The 27,289-nt window shown below is 42.3% G+C and overlaps 2 protein-coding genes across 3 annotated transcripts; one reads left to right on the top strand and one right to left on the bottom strand.

Moving 5' to 3' along the window:
• The first annotated feature begins 8 nt into the window (after nt 1-8).
• Nucleotides 9-17,663, top strand: AKR1B1 (aldo-keto reductase family 1 member B). Of its 2 annotated transcripts, XR_015259604.1 has the most exons (11): nt 9-162; nt 806-973; nt 1,505-1,621; nt 2,871-2,948; nt 3,333-3,455; nt 6,977-7,083; nt 7,224-7,305; nt 7,834-7,917; nt 8,782-8,864; nt 9,677-9,959; nt 17,353-17,663. XR_015259604.1 is itself a non-coding variant. In XM_086755881.1 (10 exons), the coding sequence occupies exons 1-10, from the start codon at nt 97-99 to the stop codon at nt 9,717-9,719; spliced, it is 951 nt and encodes a 316-aa protein (XP_086612007.1). In that variant the 5' UTR covers nt 9-96; the 3' UTR covers nt 9,720-10,299. The 2 variants fall into 2 exon arrangements, 1 of the variants encoding a protein (XP_086612007.1); XM_086755881.1 differs by lacking the exon at nt 17,353-17,663 and having other exon boundaries at nt 9,677-10,299.
• A 113-nt stretch (nt 17,664-17,776) lies between these two features.
• On the bottom strand, nt 17,777-21,024 carry LOC104475827 (aldo-keto reductase family 1 member B1-like). The gene is made up of 4 exons (XM_086755977.1): nt 20,902-21,024; nt 20,035-20,141; nt 19,278-19,409; nt 17,777-18,467 (listed from the first exon to the last, which is right to left on the bottom strand). The coding sequence occupies exons 1-4, from the start codon at nt 21,019-21,021 to the stop codon at nt 18,404-18,406; spliced, it is 423 nt and encodes a 140-aa protein (XP_086612103.1). The 5' UTR covers nt 21,022-21,024; the 3' UTR covers nt 17,777-18,403.
• Between the last annotated feature and the right edge of the window lie 6,265 nt (nt 21,025-27,289).

Below are 27,289 nucleotides of genomic sequence, written 5' to 3'. Positions count from 1 at the left end.
TTCCCCCCCCACGCCGGGGCGGGGCGGGCTCGGCCGCTATTAAAGGCGCTGGGGCGGCAGGCGTTGTGGTGGTGCTGGTGGGTGACGTGCGGAGCCATGGCGACTTACGTGCAGCTGAGCACCGGGGCCAAGATGCCCATCCTGGGGCTGGGAACATGGAAGGTAACGGGGTTTGTGAGAGTATCCCCCCCGCGGAGCTCGGGGCCCGTCCCCACCCTGGGCCCGGGAGCAGCGGTACCGCTACCGGTACCCCCGACAGCCCGGCCGGGACTCCCCGCTCGGTGTCGGCGGTGCCGCTGCGGCGTTTGGCACCCAGGGTCCCACGCTACCCCCTTGCAGCAGCCCAAGCTCCCCCGCCGCTGCAGGGCTCTGCCGGGGGCCGCGGGTTGTCGAGGCCCGGACCGGGGCCCCTCTGTGGGGCTCAGCTCCCCCGGCTGGCAGCTGCCCGGGGTTCCTCCACCCAGAAGCGGTGCGGGCGAGCGAGGAGGCCCCGGCCCGGCTCTGGAGAACTGGCCTGGTGTTGGGGCCTCAGCCCTGCCAGGGGCTCCTGCTTGGGAGCTGGGTGACAGGGGAACGGTGGGAGGCTGGCTTAGAGCTCAGGAGCCTGTGTTTGAGATGTACACAGACTCAAGAATGCTGCCAGGAAATCTGGGGATCTTTTTGATGCTCTTAGTGTTGTGTTTTTTGCTTTATATTAATTGGGGGATTGCTTTAGGTGGAGGTGGCTTTCTTAATTTTATCTTGCTAGGGAAAAGGTCTTCAGTACATATTGATTAAGAGCTTCTTGGATATTATTTTTTTTCAGTCCCCACCAGGGAAGGTAACAGCAGCAGTGATAGCTGCTATTGATGCTGGATATCGTCACTTTGACTGTGCCTATGTGTACCAAAATGAAAATGAAGTTGGGGATGGGATCCAGCAAAAAATCAAGGAAGGCGTTGTGAAACGAGAGGACCTCTTCATTGTCAGTAAGGTATACGGATCTGGTGGTATAGGATCCCAGAAGACACTTGTTTTTTTCATAGTACCCTGCAATTCTTTACTTTCCTATGCTGTGGTGCAGCATGGAATAATTCAGAACATCACATAGGCCACTCATGAGACAAGCTTCCTACTTTGCCTTCTCCTGTAGGGAGAATTATGCAAGGTGTATACCACTGACATGGGTGACGCTTTGAACTTTTCCTGGTGTGAAGTTATGCTGTCCTCTTTTATGCAATATCTGACCTTCTAGTAGGCGGTTTTTAAATGAAGTCTTAATGGAACCAGACTACTTATGCTGTCTGCCACGGCACTGTTCAGTTATGTGTGCTGCCACTACACAAACTGCTCTCAGTATTACAGGCTAGCCTTGCTTACAGAGCAAGGCCTGTTTGAAGATCAGTGGGATGGCCTAGTTCTGCATCCCCTTCCAAAGGGGGCAGGCACTCTCCGAAACAGAACAGAAGGGTTTCAAGAGCTTTAACCCAGGAGGTCACAGAGTGCCTTGACTTTTTGTCTCTAGCTGTGGTGCACGTTTCATAACAAGCATCTGGTGAAGGGAGCCTGTCAGAAGACTCTTGCTGACCTGAAACTGGATTACCTGGATCTCTACCTCATCCACTGGCCTCTTGGTCTTAAGGTACAGTAACAGCAATGCTTTTGGTTTTGTCTGTTGTGACTGGCAGCTTGAAGAGCTATATGGCTTTACAGCCCAGTGATTGCTCCAGCTGATCATGTGTCTGTTGTGTACTAGCACTGCTCTGGTGCTCAGCTTTACTCTGGCCATGTCAGCCAGGCGGTTGATACCTACCTCTGAGACTGCTGCTTGCACATAATTCTCTGCCCTTTTGGTCATGGAAGAGGCAGACCTTGAACTAGGGGCAGGCTTCCCCAAGCAATGCAAGCTGCATTGCTCTCCTTTTGATACTGCCTATGTGTTGTCTTCTATAAATCCAAAGTATGCTCAACTGACTATGGTCTGGTTCCCTCCTTTGTGGGAAGGAGGGTTGCGCTTTGCTGCCTGACAGAAGTTCTTTCCTTTGCATGTTACAGAATCACAGAACAAGAGAATGTTTCTGTCTTCCATTTCTGTCTTAAATGATTGAGTCCTTTAATACAGTACAGATTTAACTGACTTTTGTTGTAGCCTTAGTGTTACACAGACCTTGGATTTCAAAAGGTAAAGTTTTTTTAGTTTTGAACTCTTACTGACTGCATGCAAAGGGACTGATGTCTCAGGCTGAATGCTTCTAAGCTTAAGCCTTTCTGTTAGGGCCTGATCAAAATCTTTCTACTTGTTGCTTCTGAGATCAATTGCTTTTCCTAACATCTGTATTTTTAAAATTAGTTTCATAGGGAACAAACTGGCAAAGTGAAAGTGTGTTGCGGTATAATAATGTCAGTAGGGAACAACTGGCTTTGATACCTGACATGTAGTCCTAACTGGGACGCAGGCTGTTCTAACATTCCTTATGCTAGCAAGTTACACAATGAGCCTCTCAGTGAGAGATGTGTCAGCAGATCTGGTCCAATATAGACTGAAAATGTTCCAGGTTGGAAGTGTCCATGTAAGAACTATGTATTTTTGTAATAAGGAAAGTAAACTTGCTATAATTCTACATGTGGAGACTTACTTTTCACCAGATGCATATTGGTGAACCAGAGAACATTGCTGAGTCCATGTGAAGTACCTGTCCTTATTGGGATGACTGCTGGCAAAAGTGCCATAATTCCATGTGAAAGCAAAAAGACTGAAGAATGTGCATAATAAATATTTGTATTATCTAATCCATATGCAGATAATAAGTATTAGTATGTCCTGCAGTAGCAGGTTGTGGTAGCATGATCTTCAGCTGGTGTTAACCTAACATTTTCTTTGTCACTGACAGGCAGGAGAGGAGCTGTTTCCCGTAGATGACAAAGGCGTGTCAATATCCAGCAACACAGATATTCGAGATACGTGGGAGGTAAGTTCAGCCACACAGGAGAAGTGTATCTTCTGTCCTCAGTAGTCTTTGCTGTTTTCATTGCCTTCAGTGGTCTAAATTGTCTCATTTAGTGGAACTACTTGGAAGGAGTCACTGGTGCAATATTAGATAGTCAGGTATCGTAATTTTCCACTTCTAACTTGCTGTGGACTTCCACAGTCTCAAAGAATGAATCTTTGAGCATTGAAATGAGAGACATGGCACAAATATACTAGTACTCTGTTTTTTTTTCTCCTCAACTTAACCTCTGAAAATCTAAATGCTTATTTTGTCCTTCTCATGAAGGAAATAAGCCAGTCAGGAAGAATATGTTCCTCAGGCCTTGTCATGTGTACTAGATGCTGACTTTGCACTTTCTGTTAGGCCATGGAAGAGCTGGTGGATGCTGGTCTGGTAAAAGCCATTGGTGTCTCCAACTTTAACCATGAGCAGATTGAAAGAATCTTGAACAAGCCGGGACTGAAATACAAGCCTGCAAATAACCAGGTAAGCTGCTAAGTGGCAGCAGGCAAATACTTGGGTGGGGCGTTGTTTTTCTGTAAAGAATTACTAAGATCTTATTATGAAATAACATTATAGAAAGAGCAGATGGAATAGAGGCAGCATGTTCTCTCAGTCCCACTGTTTAACTACTTCTGGATGCACAAGATGCTGGGTTTTTTTATGGACTTTCTGCACTATTGCTTGGAAATCCAGCAAGGAGCAGCTTCAGAATCCCTTTTTTTCGAGGAGGGGACACACTCAGATGAGCTTCAAAACTATCTTGAAGTAGAGTAAAACTGAGTGTGTGTGTGTATATATTTTTACATATATAATTATATAATATATAATATATATATATAATATATATATACACATATATAAGGACCTAAAAGAATTGATGACCTTTATGCAGCTCTTCTGTGGAGAGGCCAGTTCCTGTTGTTGATAACTGGAGGAACTCAAGAACATGCTTTATGAAAGGATTAGATTTAATGAGGGTTTAGAGGAAGGAGGAAATAGGAGTTGCAGGGTAGGCCATAGAGTAGAAGTTTTCAGGTATATAGACAGCACTTGAGTAAAATCTTAGGTGGCAGGAAACCTTGGAAGGTAATCTGTTGTAATTCATGGCTCAGAGCAGCATCAGCTGTGAGATCAGACCATGTTGCCCAGGGCTCTATCTGTCTTGAAAACCTGCAAGAGTGGAGACTGCATAGCCTCTTTAGGCAGTGTGCTCTGCTGCCTGACTCCCTGTTTTGGGTGTATGGCTGAGGGATTTTTCTTATATCCAGTCTGAACCTATCTCGTTTCAACCTATGCCTGTTGTCTCGTGTCCTCCCATCACACGCCACTGAAGAGCTTGGCTTGTTTTTGGATGACCTTCTTCTAGGTATTGAAAAGCTGCTACTAGGAGACCTGAAGCCTTCCCTTCTCCAAGCTGAACAAGCCCAGCTCTCTCAGCCTTTCCCAGTACAACAGATTCTCTAGCCCCCAGCCATCATGGTGGCCCTCTGCTGAATTCATGCCAGTCTGTCAGTCTTTCTTTTACTGGGGGAGCTGGGAAGGGGGAAAACTGGACACACTATTATAAAGGTGGTCTGACGAGTGATGAGTAGAGGCAGATAATTACTTCCCACAACTTACTGGCTGTGTTCCTGCTGCTAGGGCTCACTACTGGCTAATCTTCAGTTCAGCTTACTATGGCCCCCAGGTAGTCTCTAGTAGAGTTGCTTTGCAGGCTCCAGCCTCTGTTATTGCCAGGGGCTTTTCCTTCCCAGGTGCAGGGTTTTGTGTGCAGCCTTGTTGAATTTCGTAAGATTTTTTGTTGGCCTGTTCTTCCTGCTTGAGTGGGTCCCTCTGAAGTGGTAGTCCTGCCCTTGGGGGTGTTGACTAGTCTTCCCCTGGTTTGGCATCACCTGCAAAATTGACAAGATCAGACTGGCATAGGTTCTTAAAGAGGATAGGCCCCTGTGGGGTCTACCTAGACTTGTCCTTGGTTGCTATGGAATTTTAAGGACTGCAGTCTCAGTTATTGATACCTAGTTACAAGAACTACTTAGTTTATTCTGGCAGCTTCAGCATATGTACTGAAAAGGGATTTTTAACACTTTTTTTTTTTCAGAAAACTAATGGGATTGTTTTCTGGACCCTATTCAACATAAAAGTAAAACATTTTGACAAGTGCAAAATTCGTAATTCTCTACTCTGTATTTTCATTATCAGTCCCAATCGACTTTTAGGATACTTAGTAGAGGTCTTAGGATACCTTTCAGCATGTGCTATACCTCATTCCACTGTCACTATAGCTGATAATTAACCTTGTCTCTTGCATAGAGGTAACTGACCTTATCTTTCATACTTGCAAATATTCTCAACCTCTGATTACTATAATCAAGTTAAGCTCAGAGCAATAGTTCTTGGTTTCTGCCCTTCAAAATTTACTGTTTCTGAAGAAATACTTCCAAGCCTGAAAGCTTGTCTGTTAATAGCACTTAGCAGTTGCCATAATAGTGATAGTGCTTCCTGGAAACACTTTCTCTATGCAGATGTCTCATGTGTAATCCAGTAATCCCCTGTATTTCGTGTCATTCCCCTTCTTAATTTGAAAGCAGTCAGTATGTACATTGGTTTCATTTGTGGTGAGAAATTAAACTGGCAATGTAGTAATTATGTTACGAATAATACTAGTACATAGTTGAGTAAGGAAATCTGACTCTTAAGTACTTGATCATTATCACACAGCGTGGATTGCAATAGTTTAAGATACTTGTGTAAGTGTGCATCATAGGTTTTTCACCCTGGTCCAAAAGTAAGACTCAGTAACATAGCTCAGAAGTTCTTCTACTTGAGTGCCAGTGGACAAGTGAGAATGACTTTGCCTCCCTTATATCACATAAATTCTACCTATTGCATAGTTAAGAAAATAACCAGATGCTCTGTTACTCTTGAGTAGCTGTGTTTCTGGAGCTGCTGAAGCAAAATAAATATGTATAATCTATGCCAAAAACTGAGTTATGTGTCTTGTCTTAGTATTCCAACATGCTCTGGAAGGGAAAAGGCTATGCAGGCTTCTGATACCAGCAAGCAGCTAGAACCACAAATACAGTACTCAAGGCTGTAAACTGATCCTGTGTTTTCCACTCTCTTGATCCACCTGCCAGTAGTACAAGTTTCCAGGGACTTCCCTCGGAATGCAGCAGCAGGCTGCAGAAGGCTTGAATGACAGTGTAGTCAAAAAGGTTCTGGATGTTGCCTGCTGAAAGAAAAGTAGTGCTCCCTGATATGGGGCTATCCTGAAAATCTCTCCCTGCAAAGTATCAAATATTCCTGTTCATTCACTGCCTCTTAACACTTGAATAATTCCTGTTCTGTACTGCGTATCTGCATTGGCTTGCCAGATTACAGATCCAGTATAAAGGGGTCTGTATTCTGTTATGTAGATATTCTTATGGAAATTCATGGTAAGCACACGTGTGTTTATAAAAAGTCTGTAATGGACAGTAAGCTGAAGGTCTAAAATCTGTAGCAATTAGCCATTCTCACTATTTGCAGACTAGAAGCATTCAGTGTGAGTACTGACACAAAGCAAATAAAAAGGAATGAAACAATACCAGTATAGAAGTTAATATGGAAGCTGTTGAAAAACATTATTGTGTGTTTAATTAGGGGTGAAAAGAGAACTTTGTACTTACTAGTCTGCTGTGCTATTGTTATGATTTTACAGTTCTCTTGTGTATGTGTTTTAGTGAACTGTCCCATTTAAGCAATTATGAAGCTGGTGATCCCATAGGTTGGAGACTACATGGATCAGCAAAATTTTAAGGAGTGGTGTTTACAGCTCTTAGACCCTTCACTTCACACCCTTCTACAAATAGTAGAAAGAGGTTGGGGAGATACAGAAAACAAAGGCTGCATAATAGTGCACAGAGACTATAAGTTAGAACAAAAATCAGCTTTTTGATTTGATTAAAAACCAATCCATGGAACCTGTTAAATCACTGTCAATCTCTCTCCTCTTGTGTTGGCAGGTTGAATGTCATCCATACCTTACCCAGGAGAAGCTGATCAAGTACTGTCAATCCAAAGGGATTGCTGTGACAGCGTACAGTCCCCTTGGCTCTCCTGACAGACCATGGTAAGATCGCTTTGCAAGGCAGCTGGTTTCGATTATGCTTGAAACTTGAGACTAGAAGTGCACTGTTCATCCAGATAGCGATCTCTGCTAGGATGGTTCTATGGAGTTTTCCTGCCACTGATGTCCTTTCCTCTGTGTAGGGCTAAGCCAGAGGATCCTTCCCTTCTGGATGACCCCAAGATCAAAGAGATTGCAGCCAAGCACAACAAAACCCCAGCACAGGTACGTAGGTGCCAGGCAGTGGGTACCTCTTCCTTCAACACAGCATGAAGGACAGCTAATTATAGAATAAAAGACAGGCTGTCAACTGTGGTGCTCTCCTGTGGTGATAAGTAGCAATGCAGGTTTGTTTACTGTGTGGCCTTCAATGCGTGCTTGTAAGGGCCCTTTGACAACAAGAAACATTTTCTTGACCCACCTTCAGATACTGTCACTTTTCAGTCTTCCCTTCTCAGTCCTGCTGCAGAGAAGTGAACCCTTCCTACTAAAAGTCTAGGTAGGAAAGAAAGGAACTGAATTTTCACTAAGCTGAATGGGAAAGGATGCCTTTTGTGTGGAGCTCCACCACTTCTGTATTTGCACTTCAGAAAGTGCTGCTTAGAATTTGATTATGATCTGAAATGCGACTCTGCAGAAATGGGTTAATTCTGCTGAATTGTACAGTTTACAGCAAACAACTGTTGAAACAGGCTCTACTTGCCATAGAACAAAAGCCATCCTCTCTCTGACTCAGTGATATGCCTCTTGCAGATTCTCATTCGGTTCCACATCCAGAGAAATGTGATTGTCATTCCCAAGTCTGTCACACCACAGCGCATTGTGGAGAACTTCAAGGTGAGTGATTAGGAGTCACTTGGGTGCATGGCATGTTCAGGGGTGGCATGGCTTCTCTCCACAGAGCAAGGAGTAATCCTTTCTCACCCTTCTGAAGTCCTTAGGCAAGAGGACTGAGCTTTTTCTCTCTGTATGTTTCCTTATGGTCTATCAAGGGCTAAACTTAAGGTTACAGTTGGAGAGCAGGAGTGAACGAAGTTGGGGTTTTTTTTGTTTGGTTTTTTTTTTTTTTTTTGGAAACAGTATGCTGATAATCTTAGCAGTTATGTTATGTGCTGCTTCCTGTTCTGTCTCATGTGGATGAATCAGCTGACAGAGCTTGCTTGGGGCCGGACTGCGGTAGCACAGCACAAAGGGCTTAGATAGAGCAAGCACTGTTAAGAAAATAGTCCTGGTGTCCATAAGCAAGTTGCTGTTCTTGATTTAGTGGTCCTTGACTGAAACTATATTAGGACTTTGGAAGGCACTAGTTGCATTAGGTGGAATATGAAAGTCTTTGTAGATGTTCCTTTGGAATAGGACAGAAAGGTGCATCTTTCACCAATGGAGGGTGGAGGCATTCTGCAACACTAAGTGCTCTCCAGGCTTCTTAAAACAACTGGCACATGTAACTGCAACTTGAGATTTATTTTTTTTAATTCTTCCCTCTTTCTGCTCATTTCCCTCCCCAACTCATGTTAGTGTAGTTTCAGAAATCCAGAGAGCTGTCTTTCCTTTCCCTTCATCATGAAGCAGTTTTGGTTTTGTTTGGTTTTTTTTTTTTTTTGAGAACCCTTACAGTGTGGACTTGTTCTTTAATTTTGTTAATTTTGCTTACAATCTGATTTGTTCAGAGAGGTGATTTCTAGCTGTTTCTCTTGTTAGGTGTTTGACTTTGAATTGACAAAAGAGGAGATGGCAACTATTCTCAGCTTTAATAGAAACTGGAGAGCCTGTGAAATGTTCACGTAAGTGACAGTGGGGTTTTTTTTTTTGTTTTTGTCTTTTTTTTTTTTTTTTTTCCCAAGCTGTCAACTTATCAGTATGCCACAGTTTAGTACGTAAAGTTATAGATACTAGGCTTGGTGGAAATTCAGGATATGCAAACTCAATTTCCAAGAGGGTCATCCTCAAAGTAACTTCTTAGAGTAAGACTTTATATGTTCATGTTACGAAGCAAATCATGATAAGCATAAAGCAAACTTCATGTTCATTTTCAGTTTAGTCTCCAAGAAACTTTTTGTAGCTGGAATTGTAACTTCTTATTCATATTTTTTTGTCGATGTTGGAGAAGTTAGCATGATGCAGACTCAAATTCTTGATTAATTTTGCTTGTGGAATTTATTTTGTCATTCTCATATAACCCTTAGTTCATGTGATAAAAACTGACTGTGTGTTCTTCAAAGAATGATTAGGAAAGCAGGTGAACATTTAAAAAGTAATACGAAGTTTTCCAACTTGGAAGCCTAAAGCCAGATATCAAATCTTTGTTGGAAGGCTGCAAAAAAGGTCTTCCTGGCAGTGAACAGTGAAACTTTGAATTAGTTATCTGCAAAGCACCTATGTTGTGTTGCCTGAAATGGTCAGAGCCTGAACAACAGAAGGCTCTCAGGGAATGTTTCTTTCCGTTTACAAACGGAGCACATCACCAAGGAAGACAAACAAATTGACTCTGCTTTTATACAGTTGAGCTCCTCCCTTGGTGGCTCTTCACAGTGGTTACAGCTGCACATAGTATTTTTCAGATGTGAGATAATCTTTCCTCTTTGATTTTCTTCAGGTGCAAAACTCACAAGGACTACCCTTTCAATGCAGAATACTGAAGATGGTTTCCTGCCTTTCTCCAGACTTCTCGGATATGCTTCTGCTGTTGCCTAAGAGTTGTCTACATAGCTTTCTCACTGCATCAACCTTTTCTTTTCCCCCCCACAAAGATGCAGTATATGTACTTGGTGACTTTGTGTTGTTTTCTCCTTTTGGAAGAAGAAAATGTGAAAATGGTTGAGAAGAGCACACTATGTGGACTAGTAGGTTGTCTTTGCCAAACTGCATGCCTGGAACTGGTAAGCAGAAAACATTGAGAAAGTTTGAACTAGCAGTCGCTTTTATTTTGGAATACTGTGAATTTGAGCTAGTGACTATTGCTGTCTGGAAGGACCAGGATATGGCAGACTTTACATAGATAATGTGAGGTCTGATTTTTTTTCTGATTTATTTTTTTGGGTTTGGTTTTGTTTGTTTTTGTAAAACTCCATGCTTTTTTCTCTAATGGAAAGTACATTAGAGTACATCTAAATACAGCAGTTTCTACATGGGTAGCTCTTTGAAAAGTGTATAGGTCCTGGTTTCTTGGTGATACAAAAGCTGGTTTTGCTTATAATAAAATATAGTTTCATTACTGTGTGTAATGAGATGGTTATTTCAGCAATTCTCTAATGGTAGTAGTGCTGGAGTAGCTGTATTAGATCAGCTGTCTCCAGAGATCACACGAAAGAAAGGAAATTACTCTACCCCAAGAAATCATCTGGTGTTGATGCTAACTTCTTATGTTCTTCTTGGTAGCTATCTGCTGCTCTCATCCTAGTGCACGTGTAGAACACCTGACTGTGATGAATCTGTGGTGGCCATTGAGTCTACTTGAGCCTCTCTCTAAATAGAGCTGTTTTGATATGTCTGACAGCTAATATGCTAATGTTTAAATTGGTCTTTATTTTACTGAATATTCTGGCAAGTAGAAAACTTAGATCGATTAAGACATTAGGCCTACTCAGAATTGTATGTGACCATTTAATAAGCAAGCAGGAGAAAACTTGCCCTTTTCAAGCAAGGCAGAACGTAAAGCAGGAAAGACTGCTATACTTGTACAAGCAACCATTTGGAAAAAAAAGTAAAAATTAGTTTCCAAGAAACTTCTGTGTCATGACCTAACAGATCAGAAACTTATTGCTCTATCCTGGGAGGACAGAAAAATAGGCTTATACCCAAATTTTGACTTGTGATGTGTGTTTGTCCCTTGGGTTTTTTATGATTTTCAAGATCTTGCAGGTAATGGTTTTAAAGTTGTTGCCTTCTGAGAGCTGCTTAAGACTATTCAGAAAATGCATTTGGGCACTTGGAAAAACACTGGCTAGTGTTGGTGTGATTTTCTTGTGTGTTCTTGTAAATTCTTTTCCAAGGTCTGAGTTGATCTAGAGTGTGAACTGTCCTCTGAAGGAGGCTGTCTAGGCTTGCAGAAAGAGGGATCTTTCTGAACAGATGGAAGAAGGGAGAGACCAGAACTGTTAATGCATAACCAACCACCCCTAAATGGTAAATGTAAGGTAGAATTCTGATTCCATAACTGTATAGCATACCTTAAAGGGAACTCAGTCAGGTTAAAATGTACTGCAAATGCAGTTGTTCTCAAAGTATTTGTGAAGTAGGTGGTTTGTTTTCTGGTACTTATAAAAAGGTACTAAGGAGTCATACTAATTTTTTTTTTCTGATAAATACTAACCATTATACTGATAAAACAGATTTTTATTATCATCAAATGCTTCTCTTAAATCTTTCCACTGTTACTGTAGGCTTTACATGCAACATGTTTTTGGTCAGAGTAATTCACAATAGGCTGAACAGACAAGATTGAGTTAACTTACAACATAAGGAGAGAGGAGATAATCAATGTCTGACTCTAAGCAATATTCTCCTCTCAGGCTGGTTCTCCTAATGTAAGTTGATTATAATCATTTTAAATTCCAGGATTAAAATCAAATACAAAAAGCTTCAGCCCTGCAAGTGTTTTGTATATCTATAATGTGATAAATAAAAGCCCAAAGGCATCTGAAACAAGCAGAACAGCTGATGTTCTTAGATTAGTCTGAGCTGTGACAGAAAACTGTTTGGGGCAATATTGGCTTTCCTGGAAATAACATTTTTGTGACAAGTGTGATCTGGCAAGAAGTTTCATTGAGGATCAGGGTTTCCAAAATAGTACATCGGGTTCTGTTGGTTTCCTCTGTTTTCATTTCACTGTAACTTTATGAAAGTTTGTGCCTGAAATTTTCCATTCTCGGAGTAGGAATTTTACTGGAGAAGACTTTCAGACAGACTGCTCCACAGCAGAAGGAAGACTAGCTAGCAGTCAGGGTGGAGCGGTATTGTAACAGGCGCTCTCTGTATTTTGCTGGATGACTTAGCGGGAAAGAATTTGGAAAGGGTCGTTCTGGGACACAGTGCAGCACTTCACTGGCAGAGAGCTTGGATGCTTGTTGAAATATGAGTGGGAATAGAGGAAAAACAGAGAAGGACCTGAGCAAAGGGACAAAGATGCATAAGCTTGAATAGAAAGCAGGCTGTCATCAGAAAGGACAAGGATCAGGAGGGAAGGGAGTTAGAAAACCCTGTCACCCATAATGATTTTTGGATTGCTTATTCAAGGCCAGAAATAATTAAATAAGGCTGAGATAGAGGAAGAGCCAGTCTTCTAGACTGCAGCCAAGTCTTTGTTTCATCTAGGTTGCTCTGGGGATTGTTATAGTAAAATAAATGGCTGTTGTACCCCCATACTTGTGGCACACTCTCTGCCTACAAGGGTAGAGATTTTCTTTCATCTCCTAAAAGGTAAAGTGGAAAGATCAAAGGATTAGATATCCGGAGCCTAGCATTCCCGCTAACTGAGCTCTTCCTGCTGTAGCCGTTCACAGCATTTGTTTTTCTATTGTCGTTTGACGGATCTCTGGGTTTCTGATCAAAGAAATTTTTTAAGGACAAATATAATCTTGCTCTTCCAATGAAAAATGGTTCTGTTTTGTTTTGTGTTTTTGATTTAAGAACTTGCAGTTCAGCTCCACCTTGTTGGCCCCTCTTACTAGACTTTCTCAGGACTCTGCCACAGCAGTTAAGCTAGTGTGATACTGTAGCACTTCCTAGGAAGAGGAGTCCAGGCTACAGGCAAGATTAAGAGCTGGAGACAGGAAAACAATGTTCTTGAGACTGTTAGAATTGGTACTCGCGCTCAAAATTTGTTTCACTTCCAACTGCGCTTGCACTGCTTCAGAGCATACCAGATTAATAGGTCTTTTTTTATGTTAAAAGAAAATGTCTCTGACGGAGCAGATCCATTTCCATAGTAGCAAAGAATTATGGTGAACTGATTTACCAGGGAAAACACGTAGAGAAAACTGGCAATTATCTCATTGGAAAAGGCAAGAGGTTTTGGTTTTTTTTGGGGTATCAGAGAATATGAGAAGTAGCTGAAATTGGCATCTTGCTGGTTGGAGGTAGGATACCACAAAATAGTTTTACAGGCACAGTATGTTTTAGGTTGCAGTTAGAATCATAGAATGGTTAGGGTTGGAAGGGGCCTTCAAAGGTCATCAAGTCCACTCTCCCTGCAAGGAGCAGGGACATCTCCAACCAGATCAGGTTGCTCAGAGCCCAGTCCTACCTGGCCTTGAATGTTTCCAGGGATGGGGCATCTACCACCTCTCTGGGCAACCTGTTCCAGTGTTCCACCACCCTCAGTGTAAAAAAAAAAAAGTTTTCCTTATATCAAGTCTGAATCTACCTCCCTCTATTTTAAAACCATTACCCTGGAGCCTTCTCTTCTCCAGGCTGAGCAACCTCAACTCTCTCAGCCTGTCCCTCCAGCCCTTTGATCATCTTTGTGGTCCTCCTCTGAACTGTCTCTGACAGGTCCATGTTCTCTTTACATTGGGGGCTTCAGAGCTGGATGTGGTACTCCAGGTGGGGTCTCATGAGAGTGGAATAGAGGGGGAGAATCACCTCTCTTGACCTGCTGGCCATGCTCCTTTTAATGCAGCCCAGGATGCGGTTGGCTTTCTGGGTTGCAAACGTGCATTTCTGGCCCATATTGAGCTTTTTGTCCACCAGTTGCTGTTCTTCTGGGAGAAAATGGCTTGTATTCTAATATTGAATCATAAATACACAAGCCTGCCTGGCTGGAATAACTTCTTAGATGATGCTCTGAAACTTGGTCTTTGTTTCTAGGGAAGGGAAGGCAGGATCTCTCGTCTTTCTGAGATCACAAGACTGGCACAAGTGCATGCTGTAGCATTTGTGCAGAGTTGTGAAATCTGGGGCACAGGAAACTACATTATTCCAATCAGGAAAAGAAAGTCCTGTACTTGAATTTTTAATCTGTATTCACTGTGTTGAAAATATGATTAGAAATCTCCAGTCTTTTGCTTAATTGGGGCACAGAACAGTTGACTCGGGACAAATGATTTTATCTTTTTAATCACTTAATACTCCCCTAGTTTATAGATGACAAAGTCTGTCAGTAACTATTTGTCATCCCTCCCCCTGCCTTGTCCTTGGTCACTTGAAAAGTACAGAGCTCTGCCTTATTTGGGTAGGACTTTTCCTCGTTTAAGCTGAGAGGCAACTCTTAAAACTCTTTCATAGGCCATGTTGATCTTGCATTTTCGTTTGTTAAAGTGCATGGTACAGGACCACTAGTACAAACATCTGCAAAACTACATCTCTTTTCCAAATTCTTAAGGAAAAAAAAAAAAACAAGCTGAATATACAGTCTAGCTTTTTTTTTGACTAAAATAAGCCTGATTACAACCCAGCTGATAGCTGCTTGTAAGAACAGCTGAACTGAATCAGACTAAGTATCTGCCTGCTGCAGCATCCTGTCTCCAACTGTGGCCAAAACAAGTTGTTGAAGAGGACTAAGTTGAGCATTAGTGGTGTGTTCTAAGAATACTTAAAGAACACACACATTAGTGGTGTGTTCTTTAAGTATTCTAACAGCAGTCTAAGGTCTCCTGTGTTTAACAGCCATCAGTTAACTTTTTCTTGCTCAGTTACATTGTGAATCTGTTACATTCCAAGGGAATGACTTCTCATAACCACACATCTTGCACAGAATTACTATCTTTTATTTGTTTTGAGCTTGTCTGCTGCTAGAGTCATTTGATGTTCCTGGTTTTTACAATGGAGGAGATAGCAGCTGGTCTATTTCCAGTCACACTTTTCAAAGCTGCTCCAGATTTGGTGAACTTCTGGCATAGCTCCCTGCCCTGGTGTCAGGTCAAGGAAAGTCTTGGCCTACTTAATTGCCACCTGTATAGATAATTCCTAGGCCACTGATCATTCCTAGTCAGTCATCTATAAATCTTTTTTAAGATATAAAGGAAGGCAAGAACCAGAACTTTTTATGCAGGACTGAATGCAGAAAGCTCACAGAGTGTGTCTGTCTTACTGGTTTTGTTTCTCACATTCTTTGCATTTGAATGGTATTGAGCCCCATATGACAGCTTGGAATTATGATAGCTGGAAAACCTGAGCAGGAATGATCAGCAAAGAGTTTTGAATTTTACCTGTTGTTCATTACCTATATTATCCTGTTCTCCCTCTAAAACATGGCCATGACACTTTATTTTTATACCCAGCCCATTTGGAACTTTTAATGGAGGCCTGACTATACCAGAATGGATGAAGTACACAATAAAAGCTCAAGTCATGGGACAACATGTTGTGATACAAAGGCAAAATGCTAAGCTATGGTGTTTTCCATTTACTGGGTTCAGTCCAGTGGCACAGATAATCTCACTGCTGACTAGGAAAGATGTATTTATGGGTTTGGTCTAAGACCAGTGTGACAAAGCTGATGGAAACTGAAAATTATATGGGGACAATATAAACCTCTTGCTGTAATTCCAACAGAAAGCTGATGGTTATGCTGCTGAGGAACTAGGCACATAGGAATAGAAGCCACTAGTCTTTCAAGGAATTTACTCCACTTCGTAGCGCTGGTCATGGTAACTCAGGCCTGTTCATGCTGCATCTGACACTGGGAGAATACTCGTGTTCTTATACTGAACCATTTTGTTTGTAGTGTGGTGTGTTCGCTCCTGACTTTAAGAGATGGCCTTGGTATTTTCCAATCTATGAAGTGCTTGACCTGTGGCCTCTTGCACATCTACACCTCTGCGTTGATCCAGCCTAGGAATTAGTAACTAGCCAAAGCTCCATGGACCACTGCAAAGTATGTGGAGACAAGCTGTCACTGCATGTATCTTGAGGCTACCTAGATAGCAGCATGCAGTTGAATTAGTTAAAACCACAGAAAAGAGTGAGTTAAATGGCCATCAGCATACACTTGCTTATTAACAAGGTCTTGGATGAATCTGAAGATGGAGACTAGAAAGTTTCCAGCATTTGTCAGTGTGTGGCAATACCTCTGCTGGAGGTTCCTGCACTGACAGAACAAATAAAACTCTTTAAAAGACAGTTGTAGTTTGTCCCTTGCTTTCTTCTGCTGCAGTGATCTGACCAACAAAACACTTGCTCTCCTTTAATCAACTAAATTTACAATAGCAGTAAAACAAGCCCATAGCCTGTCATAGCAATTTCTGTCGTCTTAACAGGTAGATTCTATGTAAAGCAGAGTCTGAACTTGCAAAAAACGCAGAAGAGGCTGGAAGATTTTTTGAATACTTGAAACTGAATACAAGGGAGATCATGCTTTGTAGTTTCCTCTCTACAGCTAGCAGCTGCAGTTAGAGCTGTGCCCTTGTGGCACACATGTTGGGATAGGTGAAGTGGTGAAGCGAGGAAGTGCGCTTCTCAAGCGACTTGTACCATCATAGGCTGCTATGACTGCTGTGTGGCAGCAGTGATCTGCTAGAAAAGCCCAGTGTCTTAAGACATATGGCTGCAACTCTGCATGATAGAAGGTAATTTATTTCTTAGTAACTGACATAACACACTTTTCTCCTTTTACCTTTGGTAATGTCTCGGCAGCTGAAAAAGACCTATTGTCTCTAAAACAGATGCACAATCTCTGGCTTCTAACTTGTTTTGAATTTTTTATGAGTGATCATCTAGTTTGACTTCCTGCCTACCACAATCTATAAACATCCTGTAAATAGCTTCAAGTCTGATAGCTGTGATTAAATTGGAATGTTGTTAGAAAATTCCTATGAAGTAGAGAGTATTTCAAGATAGGCTGTATGCCACAGTCTTAAGTGGGTATTGCTCCTGCTGCTGTAGATGGACAGGCTGACCACAGTCTGGATGCCTGCAAGCAGAGCACCTTCCATGTAGCTCATTTTCTAACTGCAGCTGTGATGATATCCTGTAAATGACTTGGTCAAATTAGCGTGTTCGGTGAGAGAAAAAGAGAGTACCTCTTACAGGCACTTTCCTGTCCATATCACTGCACTGTAACTGTTTGGGGTCAATTGCTGAATGGCTTTTCAGACCTCTTTCTTCAGAAGAGTTGCTGTAGGAAATAGAGTTTGATAGAATTGCTTTGCCATTTCTAGGGCACCTGTTATTCAAACATCTTGCAAAAGTCTAAATTAGCTCAAAGATATGTAATCATTTCCTTTATAGACTTAAAAACCTCAACTACAAAGAAAATCAGTTGGAAAAGGATATCCATGAAGTGTGTATTGTAGCCCTGAACCTTAATTACACAATTGTCCTTCCTCTCTGCAGGCAGTGCTGATCCGCATTGTTCTTCTACTGGCCTGGAAGAGCCTAAACCAGTTACAGGAGTTTTGAGTCACATGAAGTCTTGACTAACAGACACCTTATTAAAACTCCAGCAGAGGCATGGGCTGTAGTAGCACTGACTTTTTTTTTTTTTTTTTTTAACCAGAGAAAACAACATCCAGTGATATCCTTTGAGTCAAAACACAAGCAGACACTATCTAGGGAGCAGTACAAGAGTGAAAATCTTCATTTGGCTTCTGTTAAGCTGTCCAGCTTTTCTGCTTGTTAAATAAGACGCCTGCCAAACAAAATAATTCCTCTGTGTCTCCTTTATCAGACCGTGGATTTGATGAGAGAGATTCACAGTCTTAACTGCAGCCATTCTACTGATAAAGGCAGTATTTATATACTCTTGTAGATATAATAAACCAAGCATACAAATCTCCTACCAGTTTATTAGTTTTTTAGCAGTTCATAAATAGGAAACCTCATTAAGAAAATGGCTCCTGAAACATAATTCAGCAATGTCCTCTAAAGAGCTTTCAGTCTGTTATGCAGAAAATACTGAACTAAGAATCTCAACCAGCATATTGTCTTATCTCATAAAGATCTTCTGATGTTAAATGGATTATCTTACATTAACAACTAAAAGATAGTGTGTGTCCAAAAATACAACCACTAGGAGAATCTAATTTTTTGTAAAATTAGTCGGCATTTATATTTAGGACAAAGACTACTTTTCACAAATCCCAGAGATTCAGGTTTATTAAATTTCTTTAACTATCTTTCTTTAACTAAATGATAAGATGTAATGTATATTTTGCTACAACTGAGAATTTTGCTACAACAGGAGCAAAGCAAAGATACAGATAAAGGACTGATCTTAACCATGGTTGACAATAAGGGAAGCAAATGCATGCATGCTCATGATTACTCTTCAGAATGCCCGTGAGCTTCCTTCTCCCATCCTGTAATATATATTCCACTTGTGTTGTGATTTAGTATGCGTGAAATATGACAAATTGCTTGAAACAACGATACACGATCCTGATCCCTAGAGGATCTGAAGGTGATGCCTGTATTGGTCTTCCAAAAAAGGATAGTCCTTGTGGTTGCACCTAGAAAAAAAGAGATAGGATACAGTCTTAAGGCTAAGGAGAAAAAGCTTTCTTCCCCTGACAAAAGTTCTTCAGAGTTAAAACTGTGAACTACAGTAAAAACACTAATGTGAGTCTGCTTAGTTTACACAGGGCGGTGGAAGCTAATGCTCTGTAACCTTTGCATATAACAGTGACCTTCTTGTCAAAAGATAATGTATCTTTCGCTCAGCTGAAATAGCCACACTTCCTTGTGATATTAAACTGCTCTCTTGTGGACTACTAAATCCACAATATGGGATTAGATAAGTGGGTAACCTGGGAAACCAGAATAAGTTGCAGATCTTGGTAGTCTGTATGTATTATTTAGATGCTGCCTTAATAACATTGGCATAAATACATAGGCATGGGGGTTTCACTTCAAAAAAACTTACACCTCTCATTCTTAGAACGGGGTTTATTTACACTGACTGTCCCTTATATAAAGTAGCCAAAGAAAACAAACAAACAAACAAAGCTGCTTATTTATTTTGGAATTTCCAGCTGATTTTGATTTTTAGACAGCAGTTTGGTATTCATCTGTTACAAGATATCTTAACACACAACATACCTGTGAAAATCCCAGTGCTATCAACCTGTACAAGCTGGACAGTGCTCTCATAAACCCTAGTGCTGGATTCCAGCAGGAACGGATGTGACCAGGTATTGGTTAAGATTCCATCTCTTTTTTTTTTTAAGTGGGGCTATCAAATACCATCTGTGAAGAGGATATCCAAGGGTAATCCAATCTTGCTAAAAGGTGGAGGAGGAGGAGGAGGAGGAAGTACTCACTTGCTTAATGCACAGATGCAATACTGCTTCTTGAAAGCAAGGAAGGTTTCCATCTCTTTAGCTGACTCAAAGTCAAACACCTGAATAAAGATCCCAAGCAGCTGAATGGCCCGCTGTCTTCTCCCTAGAGCACTGTAGTGTAAGAATATTAAAATGATGAGAAAGCAGCATCTCACAAACTTTAATTCACCATCTTCTTGTTGCTCCAATCCCTGCCTTCATTCTTTTCCTTTTATCACAGGAGCTGTCATGTCCTTCACAAGCACAACTCCTCTGGTAAACACCTTGTCCCAGGTCAGAGAAAGCTTTGAAGTCTGGAGTAAAAGCAAAATTTCTTCACGTCATCCATTTGAAAACCTATTTCATTTATCTCAGCAGGGCTGCAAAGTTGCTGTTTTTATATGCATATGCTTCTTTGGTTTGGGTTTTTTTTTTTTTTTATTTCAGAAGTTCTCTTACATGTTTAATAAGCCCACTCAAGCTCAATTACTAATTATCTTCACTACTTTCACCAACCAATTAATCTGTTTTCTCCTAAATATGAAACGCTGGTAACAGCAGGGGTATGAATTAGTGGGCTGAATATCTCAATAAGTATGAGAGAGGTTTCTGGGTGTGTGTCATTTTGAATGAATTAGTAAATATTTTTCTAGTTATATCAGTTTTACTCTGTGAGCATTTATCCACATCCTAAGACTGGTTTACTGTATTGGCTCCAATCTACATCTAAGAAATAAGTCTCACAAAGCATTCTTACCACAGCCAGTTGGGTGCTCCAAGGGGACAATATGCGATGATAGAGATCCCTTTGGATTGGCACAACTTAATCAGCTCTTCCTGAAGAAGGTAGGGGTGGTTCTCAATCTACAAACAAAAGTATTGGGTTTCTTCAGAAGCAGAAGGTACTTCAAGGTTTAGCATCGCTATGGTGACCTACCAGGCCCCACTTCGGCTTTGAAAATACTGTTCTTTTTGCAGCTATGGGGTTTTTAAGAGAGTCAGCCAGTATTTTCAGATTGTTTCCCCTTCTTCTCAAACATATCTCCATCAAGGCCCAATGTTCATACATTAGCTTCTCTTTCTGGCTGCCTGCCTCATTTTCCATGACCTTTCACATTCCTCATACGAATGGGCTCCAAGGTCCAGTTGTCTACATCCAGCTGAAGCACACAAATCTCGTGTCATCCAGTTCTACCTGGTCACCCCAGCAGTGTAGCCTGGCTTTGATCCTATCTGTCGATGCAGTCTCTTTTTTCTTAGCTCCTGGGACAAGCTGTAGGGGCTGTAGGAAAGAAAGGTAAGCCCTGCTGCGTTCTCCATTACAGAGCTCAGCTCTCAGCCTGCACGAGCTCAGTGCCACAGTCAGAAGAAAGGTAAAGGTGAGATTTTCAACTCAGGAGCGCCGTGGGCTTGTGTAACTGCAGCTTCCTGCACACGGGAGGGCACAGAATGTCCTGCATTTTTTCATTACTTCATGCTTTAGCCAAATAAAGGTGTGTTTTCACACAGGTATCAAAAAGCACGGCCTTGATGTAAAAGCTATTTCACTGCCAGAGATGTCCAATCAAATGCAACACCCCAGAGAAGTGTGATGTCAGTACTGATGAGTTTGAGAACAATTTACCTGATGATTTGCAGGTTTATGTCTTAAGTCTGGTTTACCCAAGAGCTGATCTATCAGTTTGCAGTTGAAGTTGGAGACTCCAAGGGCCTTCACCATTCCCGCATCCACCAGCTCTTCCATAGCCTAGAAACACTACAGAATCTGACTTGCTATTGACTTAAGATCTTTTTTTCTTTCATATAGAAAAAATGCCTGTGCAAAGACTTCAATGGTAAAAAATCATCATGGCTGGGATCCTCTTCTGATGTGGCGTTAGTACAGCACATTGAACAGTGGGACCCTGGTCAAAGACATGGGCTCTCATGTCTTGTATCGTCATACAAATAAATAACAGCAATGTTCAAGATTAACCATTATTACACTGAGATTATTTCAGTAGAATACAACTATTTGGAAGTATTATCCCCAAGCAGATCTTCTGCTCCAAAATAAAAGAGTTTTTTAGGATAATTCCTCAACTAACAAAATGGTTATCCCATAATAAAAAGCTTGTAGTTTGGAACAGAGTGGCTCGACAAGGAGCTGTTCTGGGAGAGCTGGGGCAGGATATCTGATCATCACTGCCACTTAATTTCCCAAGGGAGATGTACCATTCAGCGGTGGCAGTATGTATTTGTTATAAGCAGTGCTGTATTTCACCATCACCTCCTATTTTCTTTCACACCAGCAGACAATAACACAGCAGACAGCCCTAATTAGATTCACACCTCCAGCAGGAAAGAAGTGGGAGAAAATGATCGACTGCCAGCCCTTAGAGCAGAAGATAGACCTCTTCCAAAGGAGACATCATTTTTATTTGAAGTTGCTATCACAAGCGGCAGCCTGAAATGTCCACTTTTTCCCTTCAAATTAGCAATAAAAATTTGCCTTATTCTTCATCTAACATAAGGGAAAAAGCATGAGCAGATTCTTCTGACTTTGGTGAGTCTCTTGTCTTCTTTCGACCTGGCCGTGCTGAGCACTGGTGGGGCTGGAGGGGAAAGGAAGCCCAAACCATCAGCCAAGAAGAAATCGGAACTTGTGCCCAAATCTTGGCTCCCGTGCAGCCTGTGCTCGTGCCTGTTTGCGTTGCACGCACAGCTTCAGCGAAGGACTTTGGCCAAGTTCCAGTACTTTCTAGAGGGGGGGAAATTTGCACCTTTGGGCTACATTGGCACAGGCGTGTCGGCTTTGCTCTGGTCTGGATAGCTCAGGTGCTGTCATGCTCAGGGATGAGCACGGCTAAAGCTAAAGCCACCGAAAAATACCCAAAGAGTGATGTGGGAACCAAAGCAACGGCGTATATCAGCTCAAGCCACTGCAGGGTATACACACAGTCAAAGATTTCCTCTCACCATGCCAAGCCAGCCACTTTAGTAAACAGTAGACGTAAAAATACCTCAATTTTGGCAAAGTAACACAAGAAGGATCCCAAGGGCACAGAGAAATCAGCAATCTGGAATACTTCACATTGGAAATTCTCTCAGAATGATTCTCAAAAGTGGAAACCTTAAAGTTTCAGGCTGCTATTTTGAACTAGCAAGAAGTTTTCAGCCTGTCAATGAAGGTACCTCCCATGTATCCAGAAAAATCTGTATCGCTGGGAATGATCGTGCCATTTTCATTTGCAGGAAATAGTTCCTCTCCCGCCAATCATCACAAAAGAAATGCAACTTTAAGGTAGGCTGAATCATAAGTAGTTAAAGAAATCACTTAGAAATTCTACAAGCAAGTGGAGCTGGAGGCACCCTGGATATCCCGGCTTACGTTTGGGTTGCGGGGAGAAGTGGCCAAAATGAGTCATCTGTGTGAACGGAGTGATCTTCAGGAAAATCTGCTTCTTGAGAATCTGTCCTGCAGGCAGAGGAAGGGCATATGCTTTTATGTGGCTCAGCCAGATTGGGGAAAGGCCAGGGAGGTGATATGATGGCGAAATGAGGATTTATGTAACCTGGGGGTAAAGAGAGAAGAGAAAAATAGGAACTAAGTAAGTAATTCACAACTGTTTCATCCTGGATAAGCAAGTGGCAGACAAATCCCAGACTTTAAGAGAAATGTGATCTGGATGATAATTTGCTCCATGACATGGAAATGCTGTGCAGGGTAAAATAAGGTGATTTTTGTACTACAAGACCTAGCCTAAGCAGCCATGACTGTACCTTTCCTCCAGGGGACTCCATACAGAGGTTTGTCTTTATGTCCTGATGAGGTTTAACAACACTCCTCATTAGGGAGGCCTGAGGGCATGTCCAGACCCAAAGGAAAAAGCAGCAGAGCTCTGACAGATGGCTCCAGGAGTTAAAGTCTCAATATCTTGAATCCCATGGGCCAGTGCGTCAGATAGAGATCCAAATAATCCTGTTGCAAGGCAGCAAGTGTTTTCTGGCATGCCTCCTTCACCAGGGATCTGTTGTGGAAGGTGGACCACAGCTGCGGGGGCAAGGCAGAGCCTGGGAGCTGCTCTCCGAGCCTCACAACCACAGAGCATCCCTGGCAGGGAAACACGGTGCAGCCACAGAGGCAGCTCACGATACGGCACATCTTCTCATCTTGAGGAAGTGCCACTTTTGTGCACCTTATTTTATTTGTGGTACTGACAGTTCAGTAAAATGAGAATGAGATACTCTAAAATTCCAACAAGTCATAGAACAATTAAGCAAAACTAAGAAAAAAAAAGCAAAAGTGGTGAAAATCGACCCACCAGCTTCCAGCAGATAGAAGTTACTTTATTTTTCCTACCATTGTTGTTGGGGGAAAAAACAAAACAAAACATAACATACAGGAATTAACAGGCTGAGGCCGGCGGCGCAGCGGGAGTGACCACGAACACAATAGCCCTGTTTCCTATCTCAGAGGCAACTGAGAGCACAGCCTCAGTTCCTGTCTCCATGGCTGACAATGGATAGGGACTACAAAAAAAAAAACCCTCTCAAATCAAGCCTGGGTTTTTTTGTTTGGTGTTTTTTTTTTAATAAGAGTTGACCTCTTCCTTCCCTCCATCCACAAAACGCTTTGCCCTGACAGACAGGAGTTAATTCCCAGACCAGCTTCGTCCCCTGGCACTTTGCAGGTTGGGACCTTGGCTCTCCTCCTGAGAGCTGACCTCATGCAAGACAAGTTATCCAAGGACACACCTTACTGATGACAACGAGGTCTTCTCGCTTCACAACCCCCTCCTCAATTTTTTCTCATAGCGCATCCCCAATCTCACTCTCGTTCTGGTGCAGGCAGGCACAATCAAAGTGGCCTGTACCCAGCATCGATGGCAAACTTCACTGCATCTCTTGCTGTTCCTTGGAGAGGCAAGAAGCAAAATCAGTAATTCAGTAAATAGCAGAAAAAGAAGTTTGCTGTCCTCCAAATCTGGAGACTTTAAACCACCAAATAATGAGGTGTTCCAGTTTGGATCTTGCTTTTGTTTGCTATTCTGGAATAGAATGGGCCCTTTGCAACTGGCCATGGGAGCCACTGATGAGTTGCCTGAGCTGATCTGCCCTTTTCTAAGGACTGAACATTCACATCTGGACACCAGGCTATCTTGAAATAAGTTCTAATCTGCCCAGGAATGAAAAGCAATTTTAGTATGAGATACTGGTGACATGAGGCAATGAATCACCCCTGGAAAGCGTGCTGGGCCTGGACATAAACAAGCCAGCTCTTGTTGATACAGGACAAGGGAGATGAGAGGACGGCAAAACACTACAGACAGTGCCACCTCCTGGGTAAAATACACAACCTGGTATTTAATAGCAAGTAAATCACTTCAAATTCTTGGCTTAGTGACACTGAAGTTGTTCGATGACTGGATACTGACTCTGGAAAATGGCACTTCAAACATGATTCAAACCCACGACCACCACCTCCTACATTTAACTTCATTACATCTCCACCCATCGTCTTTTTAAAAATTATTTCACTTCTCCAAGTATTTCCAACTGAAGGCTGCTTGATTGATTTGCCTGAATTAAAAACAACCACAACAGGTTTTTTTCCACGTGGCTACGTGTAACCACAAGCAACCAGTTTAAAGCTTTACACATGTTCCTTTTCACAGCCCCTTTCCGCATCCCACCCCTTCCTACGTATGAATGCTGCAGCTCCCGGGGCGGCGTGGGAAAGCAGGCTAATGGCCACACCAGCCAAACGCCGGACATCAGAGAGCGCCCGGGCCCTGGGTGCTGCTGCAGCATGCGAAAGCTGCCGTGCAGGAGCTGTTGGCATCACTTTTGAGTAGAGGAGGGGACAGTGGAGAGCAGAGGTGACGATACACCCTGCAAGTACATAAAACTCCGAAACATGAGATGTCTTTTAGAAAAAAATAATCCATTGCTTCACTTTACACAGTGCTCACTGAACAAGAGTTCAAGTTCCTAACGTCAGAGTGACTGGGGAAAGGAGAAGCCCCGTTGCCACACCAAAACACAGGGAGTCACAGCTGAAGTCGCTATGGGAACCTTGAGATTGAATAGCTTTGATCACGTAATCTCAGTGGGTTTGGGCCATGTTTTCATTGCATTAACACAAGAGATTTTTGTGGTGGCAGAGGTCAAGTTTCCAAAATTTTCATTCTTCTGTGTAGTCCTAGTGTCCTAGCTCTCTTCCAGAGAGCTCATCCATTGCAGTGCCAGTGCCCTAAGAGGCCCCACGCAAGGCACACTTTGTTTTTTTAAAGCCTACTCAGCTACTTTAGGCTTCTCAGTTTCTTCTGTCATCAGACCAGTCAAGACTGAAAGCCTTAAACAAACTCAGCCCCCTTTGCCTGTAAATTGTGATGATTAGCAGCAGCTGACCCAAAAATATAGAAAGAATAATTAAAGATACTTTTATGCAGACTGGACAGTGTTGCATAGACCACAGCTTGCAATTCAACGTATTCTGTTTCCAGCATCTAATCCAGGGGACAATCCACTGTTTTTTTTCTTTCTTAAGAAGCTCACTCTCTCTCCTTTTACAACTTTCAGCTCATTTCCTGACTCCTTTTACATTTATAATTCAGTATATCCTTAAATCTTCTCTCTTACCGAAAGTCCATTATATAACATTGGCAGGTATAGAACTACCCAAACTATTTCTCTGCCAACTGCTGCCTACTCATCTGCTGCCACACAAGTAAGTTATCCTCAGTTTCTAAGAAAGAAGTCCATGTAAATTCCCATTTCCAAATCCAGTAATTGCCACATAAGTTCCTATATCTACACACACTCCTCAACGATGACACATACAAGACATTAATACCCAGTGCCAAAAGGGGGAAAAAAAACCAAAGAAAAACAAGCTAGGCAGAAGGTTTTACTTTTGTAGTATGTAATTCTTTTTCCATAGTTATAAAAAAATCTCCTTCTACCTGCTCACTGTCTGCACTAAGTGAGCACTACCTGCTCACTTAAAAAAAAAACTCCTGAGGGAAGTGTGTAAATATCTGCAATACCTGAAATATTTCAAAAGGCAAGAAACGCCACATGGGGGATTTGCGTCATTTTCCTGATCCGAAGAGAAGATTGCTTAAAAAGCCTCAGCAATTTCCTAGTGCCACCTGCGTGACCAGAGGCAGGGGGACGACAAGAGGTCCCCAGCTCCAGCAGGTACCTGCCAGATCCCCAGTCCCAGGATGGGCAATCCTGGTGCAGCTGGGCAGCTCCAGGTGTGGTTTCCTCCCAGCTGCTGCAGGCCAGGAGAGGCTGCAGCCCCTTGCAAAACTTTTTAAATAGGCTTTGCCCCTCCCTGCTGCCTGCTGACTGGCTGCAGACAAGGGAAATATGGGCAGAAGTGCTACAATAAGCTAGAGAAGGCTGGGATTTTGCCTTTATTTTGCCCTTTTAAGAATTTAAAAACTGATTGTGGGCTCCTCACGTGGATGTGTTGAGTGAGCTCATCATGCCAGTTACACATATTGCATTGACGGAGGTTGCAGCCTTTTGTATACCTCAGTCTCTGCTTTTTCTGCCAAAAAGTGGTATTTGAGGAGTTTGCATACATCCCAAGAACCATTTCTCCTCTCACCTGTCTGTTCCTGAACACATCACCAGAAGAAGCTACAAAGCTGTTTGTTTCAGGAGAAAGCACAGTTCTGGCCACAGGAGGCATGGTAGTTTAAAAAATTCCCAATACTGCTTCATCCCCACAGCACCGGGCACCCGTATTATATGTATCCCCTCCACTGCCCCCATTGCTCCTGCTCACGAGCTGCGGGACACAGGGACAACACGGTCCTTTTAAGGAAGGGTTCCCCCAGATGAGAGAGGAGCTAAGAAATAAACACAGCTTTGTCCTTTCAGGATCCGTTGTGCTAGATCGGTGTGACTCTTCAAAAGCAAAACTGCTTAAGCTGCAAGACCAATTATCACTAATGGCACCCTGTGGCACATTGGTGTTTCCTGGAGCAGCCACTGCGTTGTTTTCTGTACTTACT

Source organism: Chlamydotis macqueenii, chromosome 1 (genome assembly GCF_036417535.1).
Source record: "Chlamydotis macqueenii isolate bChlMac1 chromosome 1, bChlMac1.mat, whole genome shotgun sequence".
Taxonomy (NCBI): domain Eukaryota; kingdom Metazoa; phylum Chordata; class Aves; order Otidiformes; family Otididae; genus Chlamydotis; species Chlamydotis macqueenii.
Note: the sequence above shows the minus strand (reverse complement) of the source record. Positions and strands in the feature narration are given on the sequence as shown.

Excerpts from the sequence above, each read along its gene's own strand:
- AKR1B1 (XM_086755881.1), top strand. The coding sequence starts at position 97 with ATGGCGACTTACGTGCAGCTGAGCACCGGGGCCAAGATGCCCATCCTG. Across the intron at positions 2,949-3,332 it reads ATATTCGAGATACGTGGGAG|GCCATGGAAGAGCTGGTGGA; the intron begins GTAAGTTCAGCC and ends ACTTTCTGTTAG. Across the intron at positions 3,456-6,976 it reads ACAAGCCTGCAAATAACCAG|GTTGAATGTCATCCATACCT; the intron begins GTAAGCTGCTAA and ends TTGTGTTGGCAG.
- LOC104475827 (XM_086755977.1), bottom strand. The coding sequence starts at position 21,021 with ATGGAAGAGCTGGTGGATGCGGGAATGGTGAAGGCCCTTGGAGTCTCC. Across the intron at positions 20,142-20,901 it reads ATAAACCTGCAAATCATCAG|ATTGAGAACCACCCCTACCT; the intron begins GTAAATTGTTCT and ends TTTTGTTTGTAG. Across the intron at positions 18,468-19,277 it reads TGCATCTGTGCATTAAGCAA|GTGCAACCACAAGGACTATC; the intron begins GTGAGTACTTCC and ends CTTTTTTTCTAG.